Source organism: Chelonoidis abingdonii, chromosome 2, assembly GCF_003597395.2.
Source record: "Chelonoidis abingdonii isolate Lonesome George chromosome 2, CheloAbing_2.0, whole genome shotgun sequence".
NCBI classification, from domain to species: Eukaryota; Metazoa; Chordata; order Testudines; family Testudinidae; genus Chelonoidis; species Chelonoidis abingdonii.
The window spans coordinates 69,735,118-69,760,637 of NC_133770.1; the positions used below are offsets into that span (position 1 = coordinate 69,735,118).

The 25,520-nt window shown below is 44.4% G+C and overlaps 1 protein-coding gene across 2 annotated transcripts in view; it reads right to left on the reverse strand.

Annotated features, from left to right (window-relative positions):
- The window catches only part of RFTN1 (raftlin, lipid raft linker 1), a 136,835-nt gene that overhangs the window by 14,312 nt on the left and 97,003 nt on the right, over window positions 1–25,520 (reverse strand). Inside the window, exon 6 of one of the 2 annotated variants that reach the window (XM_032801132.2) lies at window positions 11,155–11,270. In XM_032801132.2, coding sequence (XP_032657023.1) covers window positions 11,155–11,270 — 116 coding nt within the window. Of the gene's footprint in view, window positions 1–11,154; window positions 11,274–25,520 lie in introns of both variants that reach the window. The other variant, XM_032801129.2, reaches the window with a different exon arrangement.

A 25,520-nucleotide genomic window follows, 5' to 3' on the forward strand; every position in this document is an offset into this window, starting at 1 on the left:
ATCCTAGCAAACAAAAAGGAATTCATGTGGCAAAAAACGTATTACACTGTGTGGTCCAGATTCTGCTCTTGACTATGCTGGTGTAAATCCTGAACAACTCTCCTGAAGACAAGCAAGTCAACTTCCACTTTACACCAGCAGAGCTGAGAGACAAATTTGGCCCTCCGGTTTCAAAGCATTTCATGGGGAGTTGAACGGTATTATGGTGGTAATGAACTCATGTTATTTGCATCCAGCAGCAGAAAGAAAATATAAGTACAATTTGTTTTATTCTTTTGTCACCACAGGCAAATAAACATTACCTATTTGTTATTCTGAATCAGGAAATATGTGGGTGAGACCAAAACATTACCTTTCACTGTAAAAGTCTAGCTTCACTCAGAGATTCTGTACAATAGACTCTTGCTAATTCTCCCTCTGCCAATCTATAAACCCAATAATTCTCTCAAAAGGAACAAACAGTAGTCTCAGTAAAGATTGCTACAGGGAGCACTAATCGTACAAAATAATCTATTGCACATTTACTCTTCAGTATTACCAATCTTACTGAAGTATTATCATAAATTGCAAATACACTTGTCACTACAAATACTATTCCACTACATGACAGTACAAATTATGCTTGCCAAAATAAATGCACAAATACATTCTGTGATGCTGAGTGAGTGTGTGTGTGTGTGTTCATTTTCTCATTAATTCTCAAAACCAGGTAAAGCACCACAGTGTTCCCAGTCATCAATGTCAATCAGTAAGGTTCTACTTCACTACACTAGTTCAAATCAAAATCTATACATACTGCAATAACAATTATTTGAATAGACCTAATTCATATCCTGCTGTAGTATTTTAAACAGAGGCCCTGATTTTCAGTTTTAATTGGGCTTTCCTTTTTGTGCATGTGATCTAGGACACTTAAATATCTATATAACTGAAAGGCAAATATAGTTGGGTAATTAATCACTTACCTGACCTAAACTGTATAGGAAACTAACTGAAGGAGCAAAATTGTACCCATTTAAAGGAAAGCCATTATTTGAAAATCTGTCCTAAAATATGCACATAAGCACACCTTGGATTAACCTTGCTTTAGGTTTCTTCACAAAAGCTGTCAAATGCTCACGATGATACACCTACTTACAGAGGTCAGACATATTTGCAAGGGCTGGGAGCATCACCTTATATAAGACAGCATGAAGGTACAGGAAAGGAAGAAGATGCCTTTAAGAGAAAAGATACATTCTAACTTAGCTTCTGACTCATTTCCTCAGAAGCTTCTCAGAACTTCTTCAAGTCTACCATGATGGCAGAAGTGCCATGTTTATGGCGCCTCAGAGCCACACAAATCAGAGACTCCACCAACCCCACCATCTTTGTCCTCCCTCCCTCCAGCTGCCAGATTGACTTTTTCCTCTCTCCAGTTTTGAAAATGGCCCAGTGCCTGAAGAAAATCTATTAAAGGTACAGACAGATGTCCAAATGCCTTTGAAAGCAAATGCCTCAGGAAAATACTAGGTATTTTGGAATGAATTTATAACAAAATCTAAGATTTGTCAGGGAGCTCAACAACTCCTTATCTGCAGAGTTATCCAGAAAAGAAGATGGTAATATCCAGGACATGTATAAAGAATGAAACCAGAACATTTGCTGTGGCAGGCATGCCACTGGGCAGCTGCAGGAACAGACAAAAGGAGCTGATTGAAAAAAATCCTTCTATCCCACAGTACCATGAGCGGGAAAACTTTTGGGACTTAACAAAGGGCATGCGAAGAGTGGCTCAGAACAGACAAGGATGGCGGAGCCTTGTTTGTACCCTAAACGATGTCTGATGGTGCAGGAAGGATTCAGACTTCAGATTCAGCACTTGAGGGCTAAGATTATCAAAGAGAGCCTTCCTGTTTCATCGAGAAATGTGACAAACATGTCAAAATCCAAGAGTAGTTATGGCAACCAGGAAGAGCACCACGACAACACAAATCACATTTGGCTGCTGCAGGAGCCGAACCATTTCAGCAATGCGCTGTCTCCTGCCACAGCGTTTTCACAGCAGGCTCCCGCAGCAGCAAGACAATGAATCCCTGTGGGATTTTGACTTGTCTAACTTGTCAGACCTATGCATCACCTGTAGCAGATGATGTTATATTTCTCAACAGAAGCTTAGAGAGAGAAAAGAACAGGTTAGGGTTCAACAAAATTAAAGCATTTATTAGTTCAGACGGTTGAAGTATATAAGAAAATTGAAGGGGAATGGTTAGGAAAAATGGGTGGATAGAAATTGTTCTAAAGGTGGCTTCTGTTTTCTGTGTTAGTCTCATGGTACCTTTCTATCCACCCTTTTTTCCTAATACCAGTCAACTGGGTTTTTAGTACCCATGAGAAAGTATGTCCACACCCTGCAGATGTGCATACCTGGCACTAGAATCACTTCCATGGCCCTCAACAGCTCTGCTGGAAGTCACCCAATGCCTCTGTGGAATCAGCCAAAGTACCTCTCTTCAGGTCACCATGCCAGTGATCTGCAGGCACACACCTCCTGCCCCATCCCAACTAGCTCTGTTCAGTGGTGGTAGGTAGGGGAGAGGACAGCAGCCTTTTTTCACCTTAAGTAATTTTTTTTTTCAAGTGGAGCTCAAAACTCCTCACTGGCAAATATAAGCACTAGCAGCTTTAGAACCAAGAAAGCCACAGAGACACTAACATGGAAGGGCAAGAAGAAGCCATGATACATAATTGTATCACAGGTGGAACTTGTGTTCCACCAGGAACCATAGCTGACTAAGACACATGGGAATACACATCTTGATGATAAACCTGAGCATGGAACCATGCCGAAGTGTCACCATTATGGTTCTTTCCAAAACAAAAAGCATCTAAATGCACACTAAATTTTAGCACAATCTTGCCATGCACCAAAAAGCAGTCTCTAATCTTATAGTAAATGTAATTTATATTCTTATATTAAATGCAGCTATATTAAGTTCAAATACAGAAGAGCATGAGATTAAACTACTGTAATCAGGATTTTTTGAAGCTCAGGGTTAGTTAGACAGAAGCAGTAGAAAGTACATGACAGAACTCTAATGAAAAAGAAGGTGTGGAAATAATACCCTGTATCAAACTGGGAGACATTTCATTCTGTGAAAGGGAGCAAAATTGTAATTAACTCACTTCCCACTCTCCTGTGGTTGGTAAGTAATCTCTGATCATACCTTGAGTGTCAAAAAACCAGATTGCATTGAGCTGTGCTTTTTCCCTGATTTGCTGCACATAATAAGATTTCATTTTTATTTATAGTTTTGCTGTTTGGTTTCAACATTTCTTCCCCATCCCCCAATAGTCTCAGCTATTAGAAATTCCTAAAACCTGATTTTAAAAAGGGTAAAGATAATACCTAGGGCAAACTATACCACATACTGTATTAACAACATTCATTTTCTTCTACAGTTTCAGTTTTAGTCACTGAGCAACATAGACCAAAAAGACTGCTAAGTTCTTGTCTGACTGAAAAAAATTCAGTCAAAATTATTTATTTTTAGTTAAGTAAATGTAGTTTAGTTACAAGTGAGCCAGCTTTGGTTCCTGGCTAATGTATATTTTCTTGCAATGTGGACACAAAACAGACCAAGATTAAGGAATAAAAGATGGAGCATCCCATTAAATAAGTCTTAATAAAGTAATTAAGGCAAATCTGGATGAGCTGTGCACTGAAAAGAATGATAGGGTTTGGAGGTGGAGGAGGAATCCTGGCAATCAGGATTGGGAGCAGAAACACAAACAAATTGTAACTGTCCCCTGTGTGGGGAAATGGGTTGTCAACTATTTTTATCTATTACTTGTATTGCCATAGCACCTAGAAGCCTCATAACCATATAGGGAATGCACACCCCTGTGTCAGATTCGGACAACCTGCCCCCAGTCCTGCAATTAGGACTCTCGATAGCCCCATGGGAAGAGGAAGTGGGGAGAGCAGGATTTGCACCTCAGAAAAAGAGAAAGGAATAAAAATGTGTCTGGCTCACTGAGAATAGGCTGGTGAAGGAATGTTTTATGTACTCTGTGCATTATGAGGTGAAAGAATCACTAATATGGAGTTGTTAATGATATTTCTGTTCTATTTTTGCACTCTTCCGATGAAGTCATTTGGGTTAATCATATAATATTATTGATCTATTTTAAAAAGATATTTATTGTTAGCAAAAGAGAAGTTATGTGTTTGTGTATGGTACAGCAATAAAAGTTGAACTATCCTGCTCTCAGATTGGGATCTTCCTAAATTTCAGTACATAGCACAACAGAACATTGCTAATTTGCACTGACTGGGAAGTCCACTGTGGATTACCGGTTTTCTAAATTAGACTCAGGTTCTGCAAACTCATCAGCTTGGGCAAACCCCTGCATCCATAACACTTCCAGTTGGCGTGAGTGATATCTACCCATGCAGATCAGTTTGCAGTATTCAGACATCAGTGAGTAACTACAACAAAATCACAGGGAGGCCTTGCACATTATTCTGGACAGGTGTAGTTCAGATAGTTCATGGTATGTGTGCACAGTGTATATTTTGAGAAAGTAACAATGCCTTAGTACAATCACTACAGCACATTGCTATGACAATTTAAGTGAGAACAGGGGTGAGAGACTACCAGTTATTTTGTAAGAATTACTGGATTTGCAGATTAGCTAAATGAAGATGAGCAAAATTCTGCTGTGTCAAGCACGTCTTCATCCCCCAGCTCCACAGTGCATGGGCCAAACTGTAGGCTCATAAATGCACCCAAATGTCACAGGTCCAAAACTGTGTGTGCTGCTGAACGGTCTTAACACCTGTGTGCATGTCAACGCTAAATCTCCTCTCCTAGTGGGTTTTGTGGATGCAGATTCTAACCCTGACACATGCGCACGTACTAGGATTGTTCAAGTGCTCACACTTGGTGTTTGCACCTGCAAAGCACAGGCACGTTTATGTAGAGATGCAATTTGCACAGTGGAGGATGAGTAAAGGCTCAGCTGTAAATATATCTGTATGCGGCTAACACACCAAAACAGCTCATTCGTCACTAGAAAGTGTCTTAGTAAATGTTTTAAACTAACATTTCAATGGCAATTCTCACAGCCAGTACTGTGGGAAACTTTCACATTCTTGGCCATCAGGCATGAGAAATATAATCCAACCATTTTTTATCAGTATATTTTTTTAAAACCAATTCATCTAGACCATAGAATGCATCTGGTGTATTTCAGTAGCTACATTCTTGTGACACCTGTTTAATTAGGCTCTACTAGACTCTCACATAGCTTCACTTTGGTACTGGTTCTACTATCTGTAAGTTAACAATTTTGGAAAAAAATTAGCTCATTTATTGTTCAGGAACTGGTATCTCTGATGATAGCCAGGCACACTTCATAGCACACACTGTTCAATGTTGACAATTCAGCTTTCCACTGCAAGTCACCCAGGGTGAAATTCATCCCCCTGACTAGACAAAGCCCAAATAATCAGCCTTTGTGATGACAACTCCACGAGTATGAAATTTACCATCCCTCCTGTCTTTAGGCAGTCCACAGAGCTAAAGAGCAGACCCTTCACCATCACTATTCCAGTCGATGGAAGAGCAGCCATTGCCCTCCTCTATGCAGGGTTGGGGCCACTGGATATGTAGTCATGGATCCCCTGGCCTGCCTCCAAAGATCCCTCCAACATCCTGGTCTATTCAGAGTTAATCTGGAGGAGGGGGATGCACAGCATCCAATTCCCCGTGCAGGTGCTTCACTCCCATCTCCACTGCGTGGCTTAAAGGTGACCTGCTGAGGGAATGGAAATGAATTTGTGCCTTCTTGGTTCTTTATGAAATATAAAGAAGGGCTAGAGAGTTTTTTTCCTGCTTGTTTCCAGATGGGAAATTCAACTCTGCGTCTACCCTTCCCTATTTTTCCTTGAAGACTCTATGGATGAATGGAGAACTAACAGGTTTATGACAAGATCACAAAGACCCAAACAAAACATGAGTGAGAGGGAAAGTGATCATTATTAAGACTGTCTAAAACTCTGTATTTTGTCTGCTTTTGGCAGTACCTATTTAACTCAAGCGCCCTATCAGTAGACAGAAGAAATACTGTCTTTGTTAGAACTTTAACATTCCTGTCCCTACAGTCAAGGGGTGAAAAAGGTCTGAATCCACATTTCTAGATTCCCCAACTAAGACCTCCAGCAAAACCAAGGGAAGATCACACTTGGCATTTCTGTTATATTTTTAAGATAAGAAACAAACATTACCAAAAAAAAACCCTTTAAAAAAACCCAATCCCCTTCCCCAAGCTTTTTAGCTGTATATACATAATAAAGGAGCAAAACAAGGACAAACTGCCAATATTTTCCCCACTGAGCGAATACTTTTATGTGGTACAGGCCTTTCATAGGACTGAATTTACTACTCATCACCTTCAACTCTCCTGCTATTCTAGTCATGGGTCTATCTCGTGACCATAGACTGACAAGTGTAACAAAGTGAGGAGATCAAGCCCACCAAACTCACTGGAATCTGAGGTAGATCAATTTTAAAACCAAATTAAGGCCAGATGTCCAGAGAAATTTCCAGAAAGAGCACTGAATTAAGGAAACTTGTAACCCAGGCAGCTGAAAGAAATAACTTTGTTTTGTCTATTGGAGTAGGTACCACATTATGAACATTTTTCAAACTTATAGCTGATACTATATCACATTACTTCCATTCTACCAGACACTGCAACCTCACAATGTATCTGGGAGCTTATAGTTTAATTCGCGTCAACACGCTGCAGCCATAGAAGAAAAAAATATTGAAGCGAGAGCTAAAGAAGCACAGTGGGGAAATAGCCTTTAGTCAAGGAAAATATTTTCAGAAGAGTGTTACTCACTAGTGAGAAACAATGCAAATATTTGAAATAATTGTTTATAGCACTTCATTTTAATGAAATACTAGTTAATTTGTCAACATGTTCTGTTTCTTGGGTACAGGAAATAGAAGGTGACACATTAGAGTTGGGGAGAAGGGAAACCAAACAGTCTTTGATTAACCAGAGCTCCCTACCCAAATTTGCCTGCACAAGCAGAATTAAAACCATGAAAGAAGTTTGAATGCTAGAGCTCACAGACTGTAGAGAAAATAAAGTGGCCTGACATTTTTCGAGTTAAAGCAATAGGGTCAAGGGAAACATTTAGTCATTAAGAGTTCTCTGGTCATTTGCACAGATACCAGAGTTCTGTTCTGTCTGGGTGGAAACAGTTAAATAACTCAGAACTATTACATCCTGTCAGTTGCTTGGCGGACCGCATACTGTGACAGCTGCAAGCTTTACATCCTCTTGCAAACTGACATTTTATACACATATCAAGTGCATCAGAGAGTTCAGCTTGTTCTCGCTATTAAATTTGGAAGCATTACTGTTGTTTAATAGCAATTAAACAGGTAATATTTTCTCTGTACAGAGACGTGCCAATTCCCCCTCATTTGCCTTTATGATGACTGGAAAAGTTTAGCTTTTATTTAGTCTCAGTAGATTCACTGATCTTTGTAAAGTGCTTTGAGATCTGCTGATGCAAAGCAGTGTATAAAAGCGGGGTATTATTATCTTTTTATTTATTACTTTATTATTGATGGTACTGAAAGATATATGGCATCTTTTCTTTTATAGCTGCAGCTGGATTTTTTTAAATTGGAGCACAGTTAAAGAAACAACATATTTGATAAGCCAGTTCTCATCCCCAGAGGGAGCACACAAATAAGGGAAGCTGGATAAGCTCTCCAGAAACTACTCTGAAGTGTACATGTAATTGTGATTCCATCTCAAAAATTCTGAAGCGTCAAGATAAGCAGGTCTGATATAAGCCCAAAATGGGAGTCAATTTATCCACGAATTTCTGACTGTCCATGGATGTTTCTTCCATCTTCCTGGTGTAAGACAGACATGTTCTAACAGGATGGAATTTTAGAAAAGATGTACATAACCTATAATGCACCAACCATGAGCTTGCATAAAGATGAGAAAGTCTGGATTAACCAGACACTTCACCCCTCTGGAAAACTCTGCTGATGATTCTTTGGCGTATCTGTAGTAGAGGCAACGTGCATATTAAGGTTCAAGATAACTCCATTGTGTCTCACTGAGTTCTGTCATCCTTGAACCTAAAGTCCCTCTCTCTCCAGCTGTGATCTAATCTTTCTCTCTGCTGCTTGATTTCCCTGCCTTTGCCTGTGAACAAAGGTGAATTCTAAGAATCTGGCTGGGAGACAGTTTGGTCTACTGGAGAGAACACTGGGGGCCTACCAGCGAATTACCCTGCCAGGCCACAGGTTGCCCACCACCTGCGTTCTAACTAGAAATGGTTGTGAAATTTTCAGTAAATGTTGTTTTTTGGTCAGAAAATGTTTATTCATTGAAACATATTGGCTTTGACAAAACTTTTTCAGGTCCAGGATGGACTTTGTGGTAGAAATCAGAGAGAGCGAGAGATCCATTCCAGAATAGCCAACAGCCCAGTGGTCAGGGCACTCCTCTGAAACACAGGAGAGGCAGATTTAATTCCCTGCTCTGAATTAAGCAGACTTGAACTGGGATCCTTCCACATACTAAGGGAGTGCTCTAATCATCCACTTCCTGGAGCTCCCATTGGCCAGAAACGACGAACCGTGGACCGTCAATATAAACAAACTGTCTTGTCAATATAAACAAACTGTCTTGCAACTGTTTTTGTACTCAAGAGACTTGGAGAAACTGTTCAATTAGCACTGGCTCCAAAGTCCATCCCAAAGATGTTCTATGAAGAACCACTACGTCTGACAGATGATTACAAAGGCAAAATGTGAAGGGTGAAACAACAGCACACCCTGGATACGGATATGCATGGCATTCTTTTAGGTCACTCATTTCTGCTTGTTTGCCCACTGGCTCTGAAATGTGTTCATTCTTGCCTTTTTTAAAAAGTCTTTTGAATTGTTTCCACTCCTTCAGAAGTCACTTCCATTTTTTACTTCTCAAAAGTCTTAGATGGTTTAGGGGGAGTATTCTCATGCCTCGGCCAGTGAGGAAAACCTAACCCAAAAAGTCTATCAAGATAAACTATCAAGTGATATAATCAATAAGAAAAGAATACACTTGATATAATCAATAAGAAAAGAATACTGAAGCAAATGCTATAAATGTTTAAAATATTATACCGCAACAATAGTAAAGAAAATATATAGTTTTAAGGCTTATACCTTGAAAGAAATCAATAAGACTATCAAAGCTTCCTGTGGAAATTCACAGGATGAGTATTTATCGTTTCCTCTGAGTTGCCTGATACTTAACACCCAAAACAGTTACAATTTAGGAAAACCAAAGTAAAGCATTGTTTATAGCAAGAAAGGCTTTGTAGCTTTCAAAGAGTTTTAATTGTTTATATATCCTCTCTTTCACAATTCAACTTATACAATTGGAATATTTATCAGGAAAAAGGTCAAGCTCTTTCAAAAATAAATGTTGAAATAACTTGGTGTTAAAATGTATTCTTAAAGCACAGACACGTTGGACCGTACCTAAACCCTTATGTGGGTAAGCAAGACAGGGGAGGTCAGAAAGAACCTGTCTCCCTAACTCTTACACTTATATAAGCACATAAGGGCTGACCACAGTTTTATTGCACACTCCTGAGTATGCGGACTACTTTTGTGTAGCACTGTTACAAGCAGAAGTCACCCGAAAACTGCAAAAGTGTAGGCAAGGCCATGGCTGTATTCCCCTCCTTACCCTGGAAAGGAGCATATGCTGCAGCTTCTGTAAGAATTTCTGCAAGGGCACTCCCTAAGAACACCTGGAGGCATAGTGCACAATTAAGATATGATACCTCTGTGAGATGCAATGGCTCACAGGTACTTTTTGCAAGGCTCTGTCTTAATGCCACAATTTAGCCCAGAAATGTGCAGAAAATAGCCTGTTAACTTACTTTCAAGATTATAACTATTAAGAATGAACATACGACACAAATTATTTATTCAGACACAGTTAGCCACAAGAGGACCCACCACTAGTTGGTTAACAGAATGCCTGTATTGTTCTTTGATAAGATCTCTGAACATTACTGTATGGCCATTTTATTTCACTAAGCCACAAGTCATCCTTTGATAATCACGAAAATCAGTAGTGCTTAACTTTTAGTTGGGTGGATTTTTACATATTTAAACTGGTGGTTGCCCAACATTTTTTGTTATGTATACTTTTTGTGAATCCATCCTCTCTCAGGATTTTATACTCCATATAGCAAACTAGAAGTTTAGTCATTATCTTTTTGAATACATAATGTTTTTTTCTGGCAGCACTGAAATAGACATACAAAAAGCAAATTAAAGTAAAAATGTGGGTAATAATACAAATGCATTGTTCCATTTGATGTTTTATTTTAGATGCAAAGAATTCTGAAGCTCAGTTTAGTTGAACTAGTTTTGCCTGCAGCTGGAGATATACACCATTGGGCCTGATCCGAAGAGTCTTTCTAGAGACTTCACAGCAATAAGGTGATATGCTGCATGCTTAGTTTTTCTGCACTCTGTTCCCATTTCTCTCTTTTGATCTGCTAACACTCAACGCTGATTAGTGCTGACCGGCATTCTGGCCAAAGATGCATCTCTGCTCATACCTTGTCAGTTCTTTTTGTGTTGGCCAGAGAGGTCACACAAAGCGAATTACTAGTTATGATGTGTACTCATGGCATATATATCTATCTAAGATTTTTTTTTAGTATCACTACCCCCATGATGAATGTAATGTTAGAACTTGAGATAGCATTTGTGATTATGTTGCCATGACAACTGATGGAGATTCTCTTTATAGTTCATGTAGCAGAGGCATATATTTTTGGTCCTGAGTTGTCTGTCTGTCACCAACACTCATGCCCCTCAAAAGTTTAGCTGAGAACTGCAATGTACAACACAGGAAACATATCTTATCAAGCTACGTAGGCATCCTACTTATAGTTAACTTACCACATTATGTTTTCAAGCCCTCTTTCCTTTACCTCAGTAACACATGTGGTATTTCTGAAGTATGTGAAAGTCTACTACACCATCTTGCCAGCTTGTGATTTAGAAAAATATTACAATACCGTGAGGGTGAAAACCAAATTATAGTAAATGATATACTTACTTCTAGGACAGTCCATTGTTCCACAACAATAGCATCATAGCCCTGTATAGTTTTACTGTCTTCTGTAGAAAGATCTTCAAAGACAAATACTCCATCTATCAAGCCGTGCATGGAATCTGCTAAAACAAGAGGTTTCTGTAAGCTGCACGGTAGACACTTTACACACAGCAAGGCATTTTACTTTGTTTATGATCAAAATCTGATCTTTTCCCCCAGCATGTTAATAAAAAAGGACACAGGCGGAGACCCCCATAAAGTCAATGAGGCTAATTAATCTTGTAGTTTTAAAGAATACCCTTGATTCTGTAAGAGCAAGTTTCATGATCATTTATGTGTTAATGTGTTTATTTTCAACAACATAACTACTTCAGTTTGAACATGCCAAATGAAATATGCCCATGTTAGGCCCCAAATCGATGGGACTGCTCACATGCTTAAAGTTATACACATACTTACATGCTTATGGATGAAGACCAAATAACATAATATTTATTGCCAAATTTTCACAGGCCTCATTATATATGCTTACAATATTGACGAATACATCCACTTGTCCACACAAGTCATATAATCGCACATGCACTTGCAGGTGCAATTACCTGATCTACATGCACAAAGTAACTATTAGCATATGCAAATTAAGGATTGTGTGTGAGCAAAGATGTGCTCACAACTATTGCACGAATTATGAATGTATTTTGGTCACTAGGGCCACTGTTTCCCACCCCTTCTCAATCATATATATAACTGCATGTTCAGCCATTCTTTTGGTTTTCATAGGTCATTAGTAAGTAATTTTAGCAGCATGTTCTCCCACGCCTTAGTCATGTACTCATAAGCAGAAGTCACTAACCAATTCTTTTCTTCAGTGTTTTGCAGTATGTGCTCCATTAAGAAGCTATTTTGTAAGGTACAATTGAGAAGCAATTGAGTTACTGTTCCTTGTAAGATAAATAACCTAAATTATGAAACAATCAACATATATTTCAAAAACAATCACAAAAGATTACTCTGTGTATGATATAATGTACTGTGAATTATTTTTACATTGCTTAATAAAACATGTTTTCAGCCAGCCTGCCTTAAAATAGCTCCTAAATAACACATTTATTTTGTATGACTGATTATAAAGGACCTTGTGCATGTTCTCCCCCTTCCCCCTCCCCCAAAATGACATTTTATAGCATAGTTTCTTTTCATTTTTAATGAAATTATTTTCTGCACATGGCCATGATCTGTTGTTTTGCAATGGAACCAGATATGCCTAACCAATAAATCACACAGAGCTGATATGACAGCTAATGAAAATCACACACATCCAAAGAAAAGCAAACCTAGAGATGGATTTTCCACAGAAGAGTGACTTCATGGGCATATTTTGTTCAGTAAACCTGTTATTAAAAGATTTTAGTTGTCATATTTGCTATTGGAAATAATGCTGGTAAACCATACAAATTAGAGCTGGAAAAGACGTTTTCAGTCTGAGCCAATGCCTATATTTATTGTCCAGTGTAGGGGTGGCCAACCTGAGCCTGATAAGGAGCCAGAATTTACCAGTGTACATTGCCAAAGAGCCACAGTAATACATCAGCAGCACCCCACCAATCAGTGCCAATCCCACCTGTCCCTGCAATCAGCTGTTTCACATGCGCAGAAGGCTTATGAGGGGGAGGGAGGAGGGGGCAGGAGCGAGGGCATGCAAGGCTCAGGGGAAGGGGAAGGGGCCTTGCGGGAAGGGGTGTAGGGGGGCAGGGCTTGGGGAAGAGCAGGGGGTTAAGCAGTGAGCACCCCCAGCACATTGGAAAGTTAGTATCTACAGCTCCAGCCCCGAATCAGTGCCTACGTAAGGAGCCGCATATTAACCTTTGAAGGAGCCATATGTGGCTCCGGAGCCACAGGTTGGCCACTCCTGATCTAGTGCCTTGTCAAGGCTTCTATCATTTAGTTGGGGTCTTTATTCATCTACATTTACCTGGAAGGAACAGAAACTATCCACACAGCATTTCTTTGACAATTACACTAACATGAATGCAGAGCTCACAACCTGTTTGGACAAAGGCAGTGGCCTTCTTTTAAAGGCCAATGATAAAACCATGGGCTGAACTGCTGCTTTTTTCCCATGGCTCACAAACGAGGTGATGAAGAGCCACGCCATTCAATAGGAGACTCAGACGTCACAGTACCCCCCAGACCCCCCAGGCATGCAGGGAGCACACCCATTGCTGCACCCCTGACATATCTGCTTTTCCATACAAGTCTGCTTTGCTCTGATCCCACCTCCTTCCCACTCATGAGGTGCTTGAAAGATAGCACTGCTGCCTTCAAGGGAGAACACATGGAAAGTGTGCCCAGACACTGTATGAGGGACAGAGGGGGGCTTCCTGAACCTTCTTCTCCCTTTGTGCATCATTCTAGACAGAAGCCAGGCACAATCTGGCTCTATGTCTTTTGAAGATATTACTTCAGGGAAACGTCTCACATGTTCAGATTATTATGGTAAAATATAAAGTCCAGGTTTTCAGCAAGCCTTCAATACTGCAAGCTGTGTCCACAACTACATGGTGAAGAACTGCAGGTGTAGGCATTTGCAACAGTTATTGCACCTATTTACATGTTGAATTACTTTTTTTTCTTTTTTTAAAGATTCAATTAAATCATTAGGCTCTAAATGAGTGCAACTGCAGGTGCAAATTATTCACACCCAGAATAATGAAGGCTATTTTTGTAAGCTTAGTCCTAAAGAAGAAATATGTAAGCGTTCTGTTAGTGATTTCTTTTAGGATTCTGTTGAGAAACCAAAAGCATCAAGGAACCAATGCCATTTTCCTCACTTACCTCTGTCCCCACACCTCCAATGACCTCCCTGCAATCCCTTTTAGAATTAAAAAAGGGGTCCCAAGAAGCTTGGGTTGATTGATTAAAAAAGGGAAGAAGGGGAATTCGGGAAACTACAGACCGGTCAGCCTCACCCCAGTCCCCGGAAAAATCATGGAGCAGGTCCTCAAGGAATCCATTTTGAAGCACTCAGAAGAAAGCAAGATGATCAGCAACAGTCAGCATGGATTCACCAAGGACAAGTCATGCCTGACCAACTTGATTGCCTTCTATGATGAGATAACTGGCTCTGTGGATACGGGAAAAGTGGTGGAGATGACATACCTTGACTTTGCAAAGCTTTTGATACGGTCTCCCACAGTATCCTTGCCAGCAAGTTAAAGAAGTATGGATTGGATGAATGAACTATAAATGAGGTGGATAGAAAGCTGGCTAGATTGTCTGGCTCAGTGGGTAGTGATCAACAGCTCGATGTCTAGTTGGCAGTGGTATCAACCTCAGGGTTGATCCTGGGGTCAGTTTTGTTCAACATCTTCATTAATGATCTGGATGATGGGATGGATTGCACCCACAAGTTCACGAATGACACTAAGTGGGGGGGAGAGGGGTAGATATGCTGGAGGATAGGGATAGGGTGCAGAGTGACCTAGACAAATTGGAGAATTGGGCCAAAAGAAATCTGATGAGGTTCAACAAGGACAAGTGCAGAGTCCTCCACTTAGGATCGAAGAATCCCATGCACTGCTACAGGCTGGGTACTGACTGGCTAAGCAGCATTTCTGCCAAAAAGAACCTGCAGATTCCAGTGGAAGAGAAGCTGGATATGAGTCAACTATGTGCCCCTGTTGCCAAGAAGGCTAATGGCATATTGGGATGCATTAATTGGAGCACTGCCAGCAGATCAAGGGAAATGATTATTCCCCTCTATTCGGCACTGGTGAGGCCACATTTGGAGTATTGCATCCAGTTTTGGGCCCCCCATTACAGAAAGGATATGGACAAATTGAAGAGAACCCAGCGGAGGGCAATGAAAATGATTAGGGGCTGGGGCACATGACTTATAAGGAGAGGCTTAGAGAACAGGGCTTATTTAGTCTGCAGAAGAGAAGAGTGAGGGGGGATTTGATAGCAGTCTTCAAATACCTGAAGCGGGGTTCCAAGAGGATGGAGCTAGGCTGTTCTCAGTGGTGGCAGATGACAGAACAAGGAGCAATGGTGTCAAGTTGCAGTGAGGGAGGTCTAGATTGGATATTAGGAAAAACTATTTTATTGGAGGGTGAAGCACTGAAATGGATTACCTAGGGAGGTGGTGGAATCTCCATCCTTGGAGGTTTTTAAGGCTGGCTTGACAAAGCCCTGGCTGGGATGATTTAGTTGGGGTTGGTCCTGCTTTGAGCAGGGAGTTGGACTAGATGACCTCCTGAGGTCCCTTCCAACCCTGATATTCCACGATTCTCTGATTCTAAGCTTGATCCGTACATTCTGTCCTTAAAACACTGGACTGCAAACTAGACAAATTGGACTACAAAGCAATGACTCTGTCCAAAAGGCACCTCTTTTTTGGGCTCAAGTGGATCATTCTGTTCAAACAAGAAAGGAAATTTCTGTTAATAAATAACTAACAAGCTGACTAAGGAGCTGAGGTACAGGTTAGAAAATGTGGAGACTCAGACAAGTGCTCACTATATGCACATGGCTGGCCAGGGAGTATCTTATATATTTCATTCAAAAATGGCACTTGTAGGACTTAGGTTTAGATGCTGAATATGACCCAATTTATGTAGGAAGTGCACATGCCAAATCTACGTCCAGCAACAGAATGAATGGCAAAGCTCAAACAAGCACTTTAATTTTTTAAGATAGGGATCCAAGGAAGGGACTCAAGGCTGATATATAAAAGACTGAGATTCCATCCCAGACTCAGTCTGACTTACTCTCTGACTTTAGGCAAGTCACTTAACCTCTCACTTACTCCATCTGTAAAATGGGGATAATAATGCTTGCTTTTGCAAAAGCTCTGAGAGCTACAGATACAAAACATTATGTACATGCAAGGTTTAAATATTACTTATTACTATTCTACTTTAGCAATGAGTCAGAAGAGGGAAGGTATATATAAGGAAAAGATCTGCCTGTACCTAGAAGTATGCCCCCAAAACTCAGAGCAAATATTAGGAAAACCTAATTTCATTGCGCCTTCCTGGCAATGGGAGCAGTAGTTTGTCTATTCTATCTGGGCCAAGCTGCACAACATTTTTGCATAAAGCACTAATCTTTTTTGCGTGGGGGGGGGGACAATGACACCACAGATAAACAGTTACACTACTTGAAATTCAAAAAAGCACCAACTGAAGACAATATCAGAGGCAATGAAGCAGCATCAAAAGAGAGCCACTAGTCAGATTACCACATTGTCGTACCAAAAACAGAGGAAGGGGGTTTAGTGAAGCTGAATAAATACACTAAGGGATAAATAGAACCATGTAAAGTAGTGGAAAAAAGTAAAACTGGAATGCATAGCAATAAAGCTCCAAAATTCTGCAGCAGGGATTTATTTCACTTCTCAAACTTTGGAAATGGATTTTCCACATCTGTGACTCAGTCTGATAAGTTTGGCATGGAACAGATTTACATGGAGTTAATGTTGTATGTGTTTTTGATTGAAGTTTTTGAAAAGATAGAAGTTTGTGAAAAACACGGTTACTCACCTTTGTAACTGTTGTTCTTCGAGATGTGTTGCTCATATCCATTCCAGTAGGTGTACGCGCCGCGCGTGCACGTTCGTCGGAGAACTTTTACCCTAGCAACTCCAGCGGGCCGGCAGGCCGCCCCCTAGAGTGGCGCCGCCATGGCGGGTGATATATACCCCTGCCGGCCCGCCCGCTCCTCAGTTCCTTCTTGCCGGCGACTCCGACAGTGGGGAAGGAGGGCGGGTGTGGAATGGATATGAGCAACACATCTCGAAGAACAACAGTTACAAAGGTGAGTAACCGTGTTTCTTCTTCCGAGTGCTTGCCTCATATCCCTTTCCAGTAGGGATTCCCAAGCTTACCTAGGCGGGGGTCGGAGTTAGAGGTCTGTGTGCAACACAGTAAGCCGAAGCCGCATTTCATCCTGGACTGCTGGCCAGGGCATAGATGGGTGTAGCAAAGGTGTGCATGGGACCAGGTTGCTGCCCTGCAGATCTCCTGGATAGGCACTCGCGAGGAATGCCGTCTTCCAGAACTAAAAGGGGAACACGTAGCCAGCGCTCAAACGGGGAACAGGAGAGGGATAGCCCAGGTTGGAGATCCCAGAGGGGCGGGGGCGGACCCTGCGGTAAAGGCGCTCAGCTTTGAGGAATCTGGCACCATTGGGTGCGAGAAGACGAGCTGTCTCACTCCTGGTGAAAAGTGAGATGGCCGCTAAGTGAACGCGGGAGAGAGGACAGTGCCAGGGCCTTGCTCCTGAGCGACAAGGTAATCTAAATGACCGGTATGGAAGCAAGCGGTGGGAGGAAGCGCTTTTCCGCAACCAGCAGTAACGCTTCACTGGCTACGTATGTCGCCCTTGTAGATGTTTTCTACTCCCAGAAGGACTCCTCACGGGGGAAAGCAATGTAATGCGACGGTTAGCCAAATCAGGGACCACGCCGAGAAGTGCAGCGACTGAGGTCCGGGTGACAAAGGCGACCACGGTCCTGGTGATCAGTCAGGTAGAAACAGGAACCGGTCGACTACCGACAGGTCCAGCACGAGAGACCAATGCTGGCGGGCCCAGCCGAGCGATCAAACAAGCGGGCCCTGTCCCTGCGTGCTTCAGAAGGACTTGTGGACTAAGGGAACGGGGGAACGATAGAAAGTGCCGTTGTCCAGGAATTAGAAAGGCGGTCCGCATCGACCGCTCGCCGGCCTGGGAAAAGCGAACATCGGGCACTTCCTGTTCCTGCGCGTTGCAAAGGGTCCACGGGGGGATGCCCCCAGCCGGAAGAAGAGCAAGGGCGACTCCGCGAAAGACCCATCTCGTGGAGCTGAAGGACCAGCTGAGATGGTCCGTCAAGGGTATTTCAGCCCGTGCAAGTAGGAGCAATCAATGACCGAGTGGGCTATGCAAATTCCCACGATCGTTGCTTCCGAGAAAAAGAGGAAATTTTCGGTCCGCCTTGCTGTCACGTAGTAAAACTCCATCGTGTTGTCGATAAAAGACCGAGACACACGGCCCTGGATCTACACGAAACGCAGCAAAGCAGGTGGACCGCTCTCAACTCCCGGCATTGATATCAGGGCGAGCTCGGGAGGAGACCAGCGCCCCTGGTCCGGAGGGTCCCTAGCTGAGCCCCCATCCAAATCGGACGCTCCTCGTCAGGGAAGCGAGGGCTGGGGGCTGATGAAATGGAACCCGCACAACGACGGCTGATCAGCCACCATGGAGGGAGAGGAGGACGCCTCGTGGAATCGTGACCACCGTGTCCAACTGCGCCGCCCGACGGAGCTGAGGGATGAGCCAGGATTGTGGGGCGAGGCGAGTCGGCGGCGCCGTGACGAATCAGGCTGCCATGTGTCCCCCCCCCCCCCCCCAACAGCGTCAGGCAAGTGCGCAGGAGGTCAGAGGGCCGACTGCAAGCCGCGGATGAGGCTGAATAGCGTCTGGAACCGTGCTGGAGGAAGGACCGCCCGGGCTATAGTAAGTCAGAATGGCTCGATGAACTCTATCCCTGAGTAGGGATAGAGTGGACTTCTCCACATGAGTAGTAGCCGGAGGTGGGAGAATAAGGTGGCTGACCACCTGGACCGTGTTTCTGGACTCATCTGTGAAGGCCCCCGGATAAGCCAGTTGTCGAGTAAGGGAACACGTTGTACCCGACGCGATGGAGAAGGCGACTGACTACGGCCATGCACTGGTGAACCCTCGGCGCGAGTCGACAGTCCGAACCGGGGCAAGGTACCGGGAATGGATAGTGGCCTGCCGCCGACACAAAGTGGAGGAATCTGCGATGGGCAATATGGAGATGAGTATGAGATAAATGAGGGAGCGGTGAGAGGGAGAGGCCATCCCGGACCCAGAAAGGGATAATGTCCCCGAGTCACGACCATGGAGCACCTAGCGACATGTGAGTAGGTATCGTTGAGTCCGCCGGAGACGTAGATGGGACGGAGACCTCCTGAGATGCTTTGAAGTGGAGGAGAGAGGTAAAACGGGAGTAGAACCCCTTTCCCGTCTCGCCGCCGGCAACCGCCTCCAAAACGGCTCCGTGTTCGAGGAGCGTTGCAACCTTGTAGGAGGATGCTCGTGAGACGGGTCCTGAAGAGGAACAGGAAGGGGCGGGAGGCGGGCAGAGCAAACTGCAGAGTGGTACCCAAGCGCAGCGTCCGGAAGACCAACGTCGAATAAGCTGGCGCCACGCCGGGAGGAAGAAACAGAGAACTGGTGGAAAAGGGAGGGGATGGATCCATGGAAAAACTGTTAGCCGCCACCGGGCGCACCTCAAAAGGACCTTCAGACCGGAGGATGGCTTGGAGGGACTTGAGTTTGGCCGCCGTGGTTGCCCGAGTGTCGAAGCTGCGCTCGTTACGTCTCCTGCAAGTCCTGCCTTTGTCTGGCTGCGGGAAGGGCCTGCGCTGTTGTGCAGCCGACCGGACCCGATGCTGCGTTAACAGGCGTGTTCATCCAAGGACATAAATGACCTGTGTCTTAAGACTTTGCAGGCGTGGGTCCTCTCTCAGAAATAGGCCCGGCCCCTCGAAGTGAAGCCTGTAATTGTCCGGAGTCCGGAGGGAGACCAGAGACCTGTAGCCAGAAGTGCGGCGCATAGTCCCCGGAGGCGATGGTCCCAGCGGCCGAGTCAGCTGCGTCTAAAGATCGCCTGCAGTGCAGTGGCGCGCGACCTTCTGCCGTCCTCCAGAGGGCGTGAAACCTTGCCGCGTCTTGTGGAGAACCCTAAATTAACAGCCGCCTCCAGTATTATATGCGTAGCGGCTGAGCAGGGCTTGTTGGTTTGAAACCCGTCAGCTGCAGAACGCTCGCGGAATATGACTTACGGCCGAGCGGTCCATAACGCCGCGCCTCCGAGACTTCGGGCCAGAAGCTTCTTGTCATTCGTTCCCTCGCGTCACGGAATAACGACGAAGGGAACATGGGGCTGGATGGACTATAGATACTCATATCCCTGTCGAGGGAACATATAACGTGTGCTCCACACCCCGAGCAGCGAGGGGGAATGAGCCCGGAACTGCCAGAATGTGGTGGCGTTCGCTTGTAGGTTTTATGAAGGCAGGGCGACCGCGGGTGGTGCGATCTGCCGAGATATCGTGACGACCGGGTCGCACCTCGAGACCTCCTCGCTGGATGCTCATGTTTTGCGCAAGCGTCTGAGAAGGTCTGTAGCCCTATAGGTCTAGTCGGGCAGGACGTGTCGTCGCCCCGGCCATCGCTTCACGCGGCGAGATACGAGGAGAACACCGTGGCCAGAAGTGTCAGGTGGCGGCTCAGAGTGAGCGCTGTCTCCTGCACCTGCGGGGGTTCATCTCTAGGTGGAGGAGACCGTCCTCTGCAGGGGAGGCGGGGTGAGAAACCGAGCCTCTGAGCCCTGCCCGAACCGCTGACGTGCAGAATTGCTGAAACCCTGCTGTTGGATCCGCATGGCGTGCCAAGAGCCCACTGCTGCGGGCCATGCTCCTGTACCGCTCACGAAGAGGCGCGGATCTGTCAACGTCCATAGAACGCTATCCGTCCTCGAAAGAGCTGCACCTGTCGAGAGGGCCAACGCGGGGGCTGGAACGCGGTAGTGCGAGATACCACGCCTTGACAGCGACGCCTCCTCGTGTCCGGGGGAGCGGTGCCGTAGCCATGCCGGTGCAGAGAACTACGGGACGACCAGTCGGCGTTCCGGAGTCGAGCGAGGATTCTGGACCTTCGTGCCGTGACGGCTTCTTCGAGTCACGTGCCGTACGAGGCTGAGGCCGAACGGTGCCGGGAGTCACCAGGGAACGACGTGAAGATGATCGTCGCCGCAATATCGACCGGTGCCGCGGGGAAGCGGTGCAGGACTGCGAGCGGCGCGTCGAAGCAGACTCCTCTGAACCGGGATGTGCCGCGACCTGGAATCGTGCGGGACGAATGTGCCGGACGGAGAATCCCGGGACGGTGCCCATCCGGCGTCGTTGCCCTTAAGAAGTACAACCCGCACCGCGGTGCGGGTTGGGGCAGCCAGGCTCCGTCAAGCGATAAGCTGTCCCTTAAACCGACAGAATGTCTCGGGCGAAGAACGGAACACGAGCTCAACCCTAAATTGGCGAGGAGCTAAGTAAGATCGGACTCGACGACCTGCCGCCCGAAGTCAAACGAAGCCCTGGCGCTGCCGGCGCGCCGCGTCGCACGGTGTCCTTCCGGGGCGCTCTAGCGGGTAGAGACATGGGAGGAACACTCTCCGCAGAACCGCCTTGAGACGCGGTGCCGTTGCGCTTTGCGGTGCCCGGAGGATCCGGGCCTGAGCCCGCTGCTAGGTGCCGACGCGGCGGTGAAGTGCCGCTCCATAAGGAACGTCCGGTAGGCTGGTCTCGCTCCTCTTAGTCCGCGGCTGGGAAGGCTTTGGCAGATGACGCACTTCTCTGGAGTGTGATTCCCCCAGGCACTTTAAGCAGGCGCGTGGGGATCACTGGTGGCCGATCGCCTCGGCTTTACAAAGCCGCACGCTTTGAAACCCGCGAACCAAAAGGCATACCGCCCCCGCCAGCGCGGGAAGGCTAGGCCCTGAACCGCTAAACTAACTAACTATATAATACACACACAACAGCAAAAACACACAATATAATACAAATAAACTACAAATAACTGTAACTAAACATAACAGAGAAGCTAGGACTTGGGAGGTCAGCTATGCCCGTATGCCGCGCTCCACAGTTCCAACGACCGACACGGCGGTAAGAAGGAACTGAGGAGCGGGCGGGCCGGCAGGGGTATATATCACCCGCCATGGTGGCGCCACTCTAGGGGGCGGCCTGCCGGTCCGCTGGAGTTGCTAGGGTAAAAGTTCTCCGACGAACGTGCACGCGTGGCGCGTACACCTACTGGAATGGATATGAGCAAGCACTCGAAGAAGAACCACAGAGACAGATTAACCTCTTCTGTCAAAAGGAACAGGTCTGGTCACCCCTCAACTGTTAGGATGCCCAACAAGCGATCATAATGGCAAGGATAGCCAAGAAATAAAGTTTTGTAGATGAACTAAGAATACACTGGTCTAAATCATACAAGAGAAAGGTTATATGTGGGAGTAGATGCTTTGTGAAGGTTATGTATACTCTAGTCTATACAAAAATCCAATAAAATACATTTTCATATGCTTGCATAACTGTAGCCTCCACCTGCTCACCCACCCATGCTTGAGGGTTCAAAACAAACCAGCACACACGTCTGAGCCCACTCTGAAATCATCATGTGTGCAGAGTAGATTAATATCCACTGCATATTAATCTACTCATGCACAATTCAGAGCATTCATATATGTAAATAAACAGTGCGGGGGGCATGGATCAGTGTTCATGTCACACTCTCCATCAGTACCCAGCCCAGGCCAGGGAAGCTAATGATCCAACCAGCGGACCAAATTTGGTGATAAATCCTGGTCAGTATGCATCCCTTTGAGAATTAGTCTATCGTTGGCTGAGCTTGAAAGGGCATATGCTCAGCCTGATGGCATTTTCTTGGCCGTCTATAATGCAATAACTTCTGAACCCCCATCTTTGACTAATTCCAAAATTTCAGGGAATGTTTCAGGTATCAATGGGCAGAACCCTACTGATCTGAGAAAGAAAATCAGAAAACTGGAAGGGGAGAAATGGGGGATACACAGAGCCCCTGGCATCTGTTTAGCAGAGCCACAGCACTCTGTAATTATCTATAGATCAAAAACATCAGTTGATAGAACCCATCAAAAACTTATAGCACAGCAATATCCCTATCTCATTTTTTCCTGCCCTCTCAATAGCTTTTAACATATTGACACCCTGAATGACTTATCTCCCACACAGAAAGAAGAGAAATAATAATGGTAGGGAAAGGGTGCCTGGGGAAGAAGAGGTGCCCTGGTATGTGGTGGAAGGAGGATAGAAGCAGGCATGGGGATCCACAAAGAGCATGTGGCATTGGTAGAGAAGGGGAGACCCTGCAGTGGAGCTGGGGGGAAGAAGAATGTATTGGGCACAGACTCATTGCCATGGGGTGAGGTGGGAATGGGGGACTCCTGATACTGCTGGCATGTGGGAAGGGGAAGAGGGAGTTGCAGTGAGTCCCTGAAATAAAGCGCAATGCAAAGGAGACACACACGGTGCTTGTGGGCAGGGGAAATGGAGGAGTGCAAGGAGTCCCCGGAGTGTATTATGAGCTCCACCTAATGAAGATACTTAAAGGTATTTCTACACTTCGAGCTGGAGTTGTAAATTCCAGTTCAAGTTGATATACCCACACTAGCTCTGATCGAGCTAGTGCACTAAAAATAGAGTGTGGCCAGAGTGCCATGGGCAGCAGGAGGGGCTAGACACCCCAAGCACATTCCCAGCATCTTGGACAGTTATGTACTTGGGTTGGCTAGCCCATCCTGTCGTCTGCACTGAGCTACACTCTATTTTTAGCACACTAGCTTTATCAGAGCTAGTGTGGGTATGTCGCCGTGAGCTAGAATTTATATCTTCAACTCGACATTGTAGATATACCCAAAGTATATACCCTAATGTGCAAGCACATGTGTGTTCTGGGACAGAACCATCATGTCTCAAGTCTAGAAAAACAGTCATCCAAAACTTTGCAAGCCACACAACAAAACTCTCTTTTACAGTTCCTACAGTGGTCTGCAGTACCTACACCATCTACCATGCCAGCAGTTTAACGTCTCCCTGATTCCTGTGTGTTTTTCTCATCTTTCAATAAACTCTTCATTAGTGTGATTAATCTCTTGTAAGTCAGTGTATTACATTCATCCAGTTAATTCTCAAATACTAAGTTAGCAAGCCCTGTGTTGCAATCAAACACTGGGCCATCTCCATTAGCAGCGGTTCATTGGGCCACACAGCTGGTCATGCTATTAAAAGAAACCATGTTTCAATTTTGTCTGGTTCACCCTGTCATTTTCCTCTCCATCCTCTTAGCTCATGCAACTTCATTCTTTCTCAGAGTGAAGGCTCAGAATACAAAGGTTAAATCACCCTCCTTTACCAACAAATGGTCCATTATCACTGCATTTTTTATTAAGGTAAAGATTCTTCCCCATTGTTCACAAAAAGCTATTTTCACTTGGCTGTATAAATATTTGATGCAGGTCTGTTGGCAAAATGCTGCTGTAATGTTCTTGCTTGTGATTTAAAAGAAGGGTATGGAAAAAGATTTCTTATTATATCATGACAGCGATACTGGTGGGCAACAATTTTCCCATAGCTGTCTTTGAACTATTAAGCCACCTCATCTCTGAAGCTAACCTTTATGTTGTTATTGTTTCTACTGAGTGAAACATAGTGGCATAAATTCTACTTGGCCTGTGATCTGTGTGTTAGCCTTTGGCTGAGCTCGCTCTCTCTCTCTCACCCCCCCCCACATGAGTGACAAGAATCCCAGCCATGTTAGCTACCTATATAGGAAAATAACAGGCTAAATGCATCCCTGAGCCAACTCCACTGAGGTCAGTACAGTCACACTAGCAATGACTACTGTCCCGTGTGACCAGTAATGTCCCAAACATTTTATTTTTTTTAAACATTGTAGATATTTTTTAAAAGTCCAAAAGTTGGAAATTGAGAGTTAAGGTAACAAGCAAATGTAGGAAAACTAAGAATTTAGAGGACTGTAAATCAACAAAAAACTTAAATATCATCAAATCTGGAAATACTCATCTAAAGTATCAAACACCAAGCTTAACTCTGACCCTATTTGCCTTCATCTAACCGCTTCTTACTGGTGGAAGAATTGCACTAGCTGTCACATGAAAATATTTATATATTATATATGAATCACAATAATATGGTCTTTTGTTCTCCAATGACATAACCTGCAGCTACACTTCCAAGCTTCCTCAGGTACAGGAGGATTTCAAGCCCATCTTAGAAGGGCAATTAGACTCTGGAGGGCCCATAACTCATTAGTTCTGGATGAATATAGAAAATTTGACTTCTGATCTGTGTTTGGAATCTGAGGTTTCTGACTAATACTGGGAGAGTAAATGGATAGAGTCAAGTGCTATCATCTCATGGAGAAACAGGGACACCTAGATGTTGTAGTCTTTGTCCTTTACCATGAAGGTAGTAAAAGGGCAGGTGTCTATCTACTACTGAGTGGGTTTAGCCACAGTTTATATAGGAAGGTCTATGGCCCAGAATTGAAAGTGATCAAGGACAAACGGCAGAGTTAAGGATGCTGTTGGCACCATACTGACTATTTCTAAGCCTCGTGACATTTAGGTTGAGTCAACAACATTCTAAATTCATTATTTCCATACTTTTTTTCTTGATTTTCAAACTTTTTGCTTTCACAATAATAAAATTCTAATAATATTGGAAATTAATGGC